Raw genomic sequence first — 9,080 nt, forward strand, 5'->3', positions numbered from 1 at the left:
TCTTGATTTTAATTTATCAATTTTTAAATCATTGTTTTTCACGCTTTTTTGTGTGTGAAATCTTTACAAACCTCAATGTCATGGATTTATTCCATGTTACCACGTAGAAGCCTGTTAGGGTGTCACACAGTGTATAATGGGCTGTGCCATTCCTCTCCTCCTTAAAGCATTGGATGTCAAACCACACCACGCTAAATCCAGCAATCACAAGTAACTTCAATGTTTATTACTCATGCAGAAATAAGCAAAACAAAGAAAATCTTTGAGTGAGCAAAAGCTGTGTCTTACCAGCAAGAGTTTTGCTCTTAGAAGTCTGGCAGAGGAGAAGGAAAAGAGTGAGTGAGGTTATAGGAGAAAGATATGTAGAAGTTAATGTAATAATATATTAGTCTAGATGTGATGTGCCTATAGTATAAACTGAAATAGTGGAATTGGATAGAAAAAAAGGTGAATTAAGACAAGGGAGAGGTAAAATCAACAGGTCTTGATGTCCAAATGGTTTTGGAGGGTGAAGCTGTCCTTGATGATTTCAAAGATTCTGAATTAGATGACTAAGTTTTAGGAACTAATATAGAAGTCGTAGAAAAAGAACATTCCTCTGGAATGAGAAATAACTTTATTGAATGTTTTGTATTTGAATTTTCTTTGAAACTTTGGATAGAAAAGACTGATGATTAGTTGGAAATATAATTTTAAAGCCAAAGAGAAACCCAAGACTAGAAAAAAAAGATTAGGAAGTCATTGGTGTGCAAATAATATTGTTGGTACTTGAAAAATTCCACAAAGTATTGTGCAAGACTTAAAAACAAGTGAATTAAGATATCAATAAGATGTTTTTTAAAAACAAATGTAAGATGAAATATATGAAAAGACACCTTTACATAAACACACACACACACACACACATACACATTCTAGCTGTAACAGAATTGATAGTAAATTAATTGGATAAGTAGGTATACACGAGGAATAAACTTGTCCATCAGAATGTTGGCTGGTAAGTCATGGAAGCATAGAAAGAATTAGAAAAGTAAATTCTGACAGTTTTAATTCTTCAAGGACCTAAAATCTAATGATTTAATTGGCTCATCCTAGGGTCTATTGCAATTACTCTCACTATCTTTTGTCATTTTTGTGTGATCTTAAAACCTGTGGAGCAAACTCTTAACCATGAAGGGTACACCCAAATAATGTCATGTTATGTGCTGCCCCAGAGCATATCTATCTTTCCTGAGTGGTAAATGCTTGCCTTACTTTTAGCCAGATGCATTTTTTTTTAAATAGAGTTTCTATAGTTCATTTTTAAACCATAAACATAACTAATGTGATACTTAGAAATAAAATGAAAACAGAAGAGAACTGGTGATATAACTGAGATATAGTAGTCAACAGTTTCAAAAGCTATAATGGTGACAAATAACAAGACTAAAAGTATGCAATAGACTTTCAACTAGAATTATGAATTTTTGGAAGTAAGCTAAAAGGTGATAATGATGGGCAATTTAATCTGAATTGAAAATCAGCTATTCAGAAGAAATTCTATTTCACTTTTCTCTAAGATTATCTTATTTTATGTAACAAAATTATCACTTATTTTTTTTTTAACTTAACCAATCATTAAAAGAGTACTAGAAATAGCTATTACATTTTATTGAGTATCTTATATCCTAGGCACTGTTACACATTTTATATGTATTATCTTATTTAGTCTTTAGCCCAATAAATTAAATATTTTATTCTTATATTTTACAGATGGGAAACTGAAGTTTAGAAAGTTTAATTTAAAAGTTTCACATAAAATAAGTGACTGAGATTTAACACAAAACCTGTGCTATAGTTGCTATAACAATATTGTTTGAGAAAACTAATATCTCTATTAGGAACTCTTCTCAACTCTTTTTACCATTTCTCTTAAACAGGAATTATTTCCTCAAGAGGAAAAAAATAAACTCTAGGAAACTAAAAGAAGACAGGATAATCTCAAATGGTGACACTTTTTGTCTAACCTCACCTACAATTCAGTTTTGAGACACTCTATAATATTTGGGAATTAACAGAGAGGTTACATGATAGAAGTTAGAAACCACAAAAGATTATTTAAAGTATCCATTGTTCATGGTATCCAGCTAGAAGAATCTACCAGTTACTAAAACATCCCCACAAGCCAACTACTTTCAAAAAGACTTCTACCACTATCACAAGATGGTGCCACTAGCATATCATGATCAACACTTTGTGCCATTAGAACACTCTTACCAACTGGTCACAACAAATTCATTAACACATCAGCACACAGGTGAAAATCTAAATCAACCCAATAACCATTCTGTGGTCAGAGTGCAATCCCATAGTAATCATCTTGCAACGCTTCCACTAAGTTCTAACCAGAAGGTGCAGAGGTCCCCTCCCAAGTCTCAGAACACAATTTCACCGGACTTCTATAGCAGGGTTCTGAAATCACCATTATCCCACTCCAAACATCAGACTATACCTTCGCTAGACATCCACCAGAGAACTTCTTCACAGCCTAATTGGAGAGCCCTGAACTCACATTTGTTCCACCTCAAACCTCAGACAAAGTCTTCACCTGATCTCAACAAGACATCATCATCACTGGATCCCAATCCAACAGCCTTGAGCTCACAATTATCCCTCCCTAAACATCAGAATACAACTTCCCCAGACCTTTGCTGGACATCACCTTCCCTGAAGTCAAATCAAAGATTCTCAAGTTCATCATTATTCTCCTTAAAACATCAAAAAACACCTTCCCTAGACATCCTCTGGGCATCATCATCTTTGGGACCTAATCAAAGAGCCCTTTGCTCAACATTCCCTCAGTCCAAGCCTCGGAAATCATCTTCACTGGACAGCCTTTGGACATCTTTGTTAGAGTGCAATCAAAGATCTTTTAGCTCACCATCACTCAACTTTGTACCTCCAACAAATGACTTTCATCAGACAACACCTTTGTTGCAGCCCAAACAAATAGCTCTGAGTTCATCGCTACCTAATTCCAAACCTCAGACACCATCTATTTTGAGCCCTAATCCTTATATTCCGAGTTTACCATCGTCTAACTCAAAACATTCTATCTATCAGACTCAGAGTATGCCATTATTCCAGTCCAAATCTCAGATGGTGCTTACACTCGATCATGCCTTCAGGTCCCTGAGCTCACCAGTTTGTCACTTCAAGTCGAAGAACACCACTTTACCAAATGACAAACACAGAGCTACAGATTTATCTTCACGCCATCTCAAACCAAATGTCTCAGGTGAATCATTATCAAGCTCCAAATACTGCATCAGAAGCATGGCTGCTTCAACACTGGGCTCCAGAATCCAGAGTAAAAACATCTTCGATCTTTTTTCAAAGACAGATTCAAATAAAGAAATTTCATGGACTTTAGATTATGTTTATCCCTGCATTGTTAAAGGTGGAACTGTTCCTGATGATGTTGTAAATAAAATTATCAATTCTCTGTCTAAGACCAGAATCCAGAAGGATCTCTGTAGGCAGATTCTCTTTCGAAGGATGAGAGGAAGGCCAAATCCTTATCCTGGTCCCCGCATTTCATCAAGTTATGTGATTTGCTTAGCTTGTGCTTCCTGCATTAAATCTCAGTGTTATCATCTTACAGGAAAAAAAGATCCTCGTGCTGCAACATTATTTGTCATACCAACACCTGAACCCAGTGCTGAGGGACAAATAAAGATGAAATTAGTTTTTATTCTTTCCGTACCAGAGACTTCTTTCTCATCCTGTCTACCGTTCTCTTTGAAAGAAAACCAGCCTGATGAAGCCCTTGAAGATAACGTTGAAGAAATTGAGAAGATATCACAATTTTTTCCTACATCTGAACCTGATAGCACTCAGGGGCTAAATGTGAAGGAAAAATGGCTGACAGTAGCTCCTGAAAAGAAAGTTGTAAGCCAACAGTCCCAGGCTATTGACTGGCTGCTTTATATTAAGAAAAGTAGTAATTCTCAGCCACAGACAAGGCTGCCCTCTTCTCCCTCCTCCATCTCTTTCTCCTCATGCTCCTCTTCATCATCTTCTTCCTCCTCCACTGCACCCTTCTCGCCCATTTCTTACAAAGAGTCTCCCACCTCTGCCCTCTCAGATTGTGTGTTCACTAAGCTAATTAGTTACCACCGGTTGCCTCCAGGGGTCTCCTGGCTAGAGTTTATATGTAGCAAAAATCACCAGCCACTTCCTGTAAAAACACATCAAAGTCAATCACCACCTCTCAAAACAAATCCCGTAAGAAACAGAGCCATAGTGAAAGGGCCAAAGGGGCCAAAGACACTATTCAAATTTTTTTCAGGTAAAGTTTCAAAATGAGAGAAATCTTGATTAAATTAACTTTTTGTTTCTTTCAAAGCATTCGACCTCTTAGTTCTTTGAGACTAGAATTTGATCTATCATGCTTATTATAATTGTTAGTAATAACTAAATGGGACTCTATATTTTAGCTGACGATGCACCTAGTTAAGGGGAACTATTACTCTTACCTATTTTTCAGTTAAATAGACTATCATCTCCTAGAAGCCAAACTGAATCTCTTGTTTTTAACCAAATGTCTGGCTTATAGTAGCACTATATAATCATTGTTAAATAAATTAATCATAATTGGCTACAGATCAGAAATATCTCATCTGTCTTGCCAGAATAGTATATAGCATATTGTTATTTCCCTTCTTCACAAGATATGATCATGACAGTACCCATAAGCCAATATGTGCTAATTTGTTTACCTGTCTCTAAAGAAAATTCAGATAATTTTCAATAGGGAAGAATATATAGAGAGACTAATCTTTTCAGTTATGTATTCCTAGGGAAAATTCTTGTATGCTAAGATCCCACACTGAAATCCAAGAATTTATTCAAGCTTAGTTAACAAACCTCAGGAGAGAATAAGTAGCTAATACAGATAACCCTATCTCATGCAGACTATGCCATATTTAAATTATGGGTTCTAAAGTCACCTGTTCATAATTTTCAAAATGGGTTAATAAAATGTTTTAAAAATGTTTTTGTTCCACTGGGTCTACTGGTAGTGAGAAGAAAAGAGAGTTGTCTCACCTGCTCACCTTAAGTGATCATCTCTATCCCGAAAGGCTTAAATTAGTATCTCTCACATACACTGATGACCACAATTCTATCTCTCCACCCCACAATTTTGATCGCCAGACTTCATAGTGGATATTTCTTTTTGGAACATTGCACAAGCCTTATTATCTCTAGAATTCAGCTCTTTTCTCTAACCCAATTGCCACTACCCTAGTTGTGGTCACATTTGTCACCTGGGTTGCTGCAATAACTCCTAAACATGCATTTTAACTTTGAATGTATTTCTGAGACACAGATTTGATAATGTCACTCTACTGCCTAAATCCTTTCATCATTGCCCATTGTTTTCTGAGGAAAGTCTAAATGCCTTTTATAATTGAACTATTATTATCTCTCAAAACTGATTTCTTATTTTTTCTCCAATCTCCTACAGATGCTTCAGCCACACTAGTTTCTTTACGTGCACAAAATGTGCCAAGTCCTCTCTTACATTCTACACTTTTAAATCAATGCAATTCTGCTGTCTAGAAATATCTCTCAATCTCTACATTTTTATTCTGCAGGGCTCTATGTTTGTCTTGACATCTTCTAGGAAGCCTTTATCTGATCCACTTACAAACAGGTTAGCTGGTCTTCCTATTACCATGAGACTCTGTTCACTCTTTGTTCTGCTCTTAATCACATTATAAAGCAATCATTTCTTCTCCATCTTCATTCATTAGACTGAAAACTCCCTGTTCACGATTTCTGTTTGTTTGTTTTTTAACCTAGTCTTTGGAATATAGTATATGCCCTAAAATATGTGTTGATATTGAGTTAATACTATTGAAGCTCTTCATTTTTTTTAATTCTCTAAAATAAATAATGTTTCATCAGTCTGCTTCTTTCCCATAAGGCTAATATTGATTTTTTTTTTTGTACCTTTTGTTTTGGTGAAAACATATATAAAAATGGTATTGATGACAACAGTCATCTTTATTTCTTATGTTAAAAGTGTTTCTTTCTTGTGTTTCAGTATTAAATATGATGTTGGCCGATATATAGCTTATCAGTGATGATGAGGAAGAAGGCATGTATGTGATAATGCGTTCCAGGCTTCCTCTAATCTCTTTAGAAAAACCTTTCTGCAGTCTCTTTAGAAACCCCTTTATTCATCCTGAACTTCTCTCTTGATGACTGACATACATAATTTTTGTAATTACTTGTTCAATATATTTTCTACTAAACTTCGTGAGTGGAGATCATGTGTCTGTCTGTCTTGTTTACAACTAGCTCCTCAGGACCTAGTGGTACCTGGCATATACTAAGTTAAATTAAATTGAGGAGTTCAACTGATTTTTATTTATCGACATAATTTGCATGTTTAATTTTCCATTTTTAAACTTATCTTTTAAACTTTATCTCATTATAGTTTCTTTTTACTTTTCCCTTTGTTTTTTGGACTGTGATTTAATTTTTAGCTTCCTATTGTATTGGCAGTTATTTATCTTGCTCTTAATTATGAAAGTGTCTACTTTCAAGACTTTTTTGAAATAATTTTTTAACTAATAATTTCTAATTTTTAAATTTGGAAATAAAATCACTTGAAATTTATGGGAAAAATGTATAAACAACTAATTTCTAACTCACTCTCACCCAGCTTGTATTGATACCAAAGGAATTCAAAATAGGGAATAACTTGGGTCATGCCGGAAAGATCAAGAAATTTCTGCCAGGTCTCATACAGATGAGATCAGATGTTAAAAGGGCAGAAGGACTCAAAATTCACTACTATATTTAAAGTAAGAGATTGCCTACAAAATAATACATAAAGATATTAATTGCATCTTATTAATGTATTTTTTCTTAAATGGAAAGGGCTGGACATAAGGGCAGACTATATAACAATTGATAGGTAGAAAGTGGATCTTATAAGTTATCACATTTTGATGTAATTAATTGATGTATATTGATATGACACATCTGGATGATAATTTGACAATAATATCACAACATTAATAATATATATATAACTATTTTCCTTATAGTCATATTTATTAGAGTTTATTTTTAAAAAAATTATCATGACTGTGTAGAGTTATGTAAACAAGTAAGCATTGTGTTTATAATAGTGAGAGATTGGGAAAAAATCTAGATGTTCATTTATAGAAAAGTGTTTAAATACACCATGAGCCAATGCATGTGATGTTTTTCCTAGTGAAAAATTGTTATTTCTTATATTTCACCCACATTTATGTTAGGACTAGAACTACCTTCTTTAGGAAGAAGATATCTTGTTAAAAACCCTTGGTCATGGATAGTGATTCTGAGCATCTGTTGGAAGAAGAAAGTGAAAACAAAGAGAAGATAGCTAAACTACTGCATTTAAGTTTCAAACAGAAACTTTTTGATGGGAATCAGTGAAAAGAGGAAAGAAAATATATAATTTATGATTTGTTTTAAATGAAAACATACTCAGGTTATAAGACAGATCTCATGCAGTTTATACATAATTTTGACTTATAAAACATTGAAAGTATGCATATATGTATATGTGTGTATGTATTTGTATAAAGTTTATTTCATATATATGAGAAAGATGGAGTGACTGGAAGTAGACATATCTTCAGTGAGTATGAATTTCTTTTATAGTCAACAATTTAAAACATATGTTATAAAAATGAAAAATAAAACTTGCTTTTTTTTGTTTTAGATGAAGTCTAGAGACACAATTTTGCTGTTATACTCCTTTTTACTTATTATTATTTGTGACTTTATAAATTCCCAAGAAATACACATTTTTACGAAATATGCACTTTCTTCAGGAGAAATGCATTTTATTTTTTAAAGTTTAAATATTTAAAAATTTATATATTCTCTACCTCAATATTTGTTGCCAGACTTCTTACACTATGCTTACATATAATTATGCATTTGTTTTTTTTTAATTTATGAAATACTTCAAACCTATGAGGAAAGACAATGTGGTGATGGAAGTTTTTACCACCACCTAAATTTATCAAATTTTATTCTTTGGTTTACATTGAGTTCATGTGTTAAAGAAATAAAATGTTATTGATACAAGTGCTATCCCTGGTGTATATAACCATCCAAGATACCAATCCTATCTTGCACTCCTCAGAAGTAACCACTGTCATAAATTTGCTGTAAGTCATATTTGCCTTTATTTTAAAAAATTACTAAATAATTATGGAGCCATAGCAATCTAGTCTTTTGGATGTTTTAAAACTTTCTGTGTATTATATTATAATGTATTTAATATTTTTAAGTGTATGGTTTTTGATATAATATTTTTGAGATATAACCTTGAAAGATATAGATAGGCCATTCATTTTCATATATATATGAAAATATGTATATATATATGTATATACACATACATACATATATATTATATAATTGCATAGTATAAATTTATTATGATTTATGTATTTAGTTTTGATTAATAGTTAATTTACATTTTTATTATCATATACAATGTTGCAGTGATATTCTTTTAAAAATTTTATTGAGGTATAATTGACACATAACATTACATTAGTTTTAGGTGTACAACATAATGATTTGATATTTGTATATATTGCAAAATAATCACCACAATAAGCTTTGTTAATATCTGTTCCCATATATAGTTACAAATTTTTTTTCTTGTGACAGAGACTTTTAAGATCTACTCTTAACAACTTTCAAATATGTAATATAGAATGATTAACTATAGTCACCATGCACATTATTTTTCATGTCCTAGTTTGAACACGTGTGGGAAATTTTCAAAAGTTATGTTGTGTAATACCTGGTTCATGACTTAGCAATATAAGTATCATGTAGGAATATGTCAGAAATGCAGAATCTCACCCCAACTCGAATATATTGAATCATAATCTGAATTTTATAAGATTTTCAGGTAAGTTCTATGCAAATTAAGCATTTGAGTGTGTAAGAGTGAAATCGAAGATTGCAAAGTGCCGTCCAATAAAAATATGTCAGTCATATATAATTTTTCA

At 32.7% G+C, this 9,080-nt stretch overlaps 1 protein-coding gene across 1 annotated transcript; it reads left to right on the forward strand.

Moving 5' to 3' along the window:
• The first annotated feature begins 2,202 nt into the window (after positions 1-2,202).
• Positions 2,203-6,131, forward strand: LOC112474459 (casein kinase II subunit alpha'-interacting protein-like). The gene is made up of 3 exons (XM_025042501.1): positions 2,203-3,930; positions 5,640-5,698; positions 6,092-6,131. The coding sequence occupies exons 1-3, from the start codon at positions 2,203-2,205 to the stop codon at positions 6,129-6,131; spliced, it is 1,827 nt and encodes a 608-aa protein (XP_024898269.1).
• The last annotated feature ends 2,949 nt before the right edge of the window (positions 6,132-9,080 follow it).

This window comes from Pteropus alecto, unplaced genomic scaffold, assembly GCF_000325575.1.
Source record: "Pteropus alecto unplaced genomic scaffold, ASM32557v1 scaffold239, whole genome shotgun sequence".
Lineage (NCBI taxonomy): Eukaryota > Metazoa > Chordata > Mammalia > Chiroptera > Pteropodidae > Pteropus > Pteropus alecto.

Bases quoted from the DNA above. Each gene is read 5' to 3' on its own strand.
- LOC112474459 (XM_025042501.1), top strand. From the start codon at position 2,203: ATGGTGCCACTAGCATATCATGATCAACACTTTGTGCCATTAGAACAC. The intron at 3,931-5,639 runs GTAAGCCAACAG...TTTATTCTGCAG, and splicing joins TAGCTCCTGAAAAGAAAGTT to GGCTCTATGTTTGTCTTGAC. The intron at 5,699-6,091 runs GTTAGCTGGTCT...CTTGTGTTTCAG, and splicing joins TCTGATCCACTTACAAACAG to TATTAAATATGATGTTGGCC.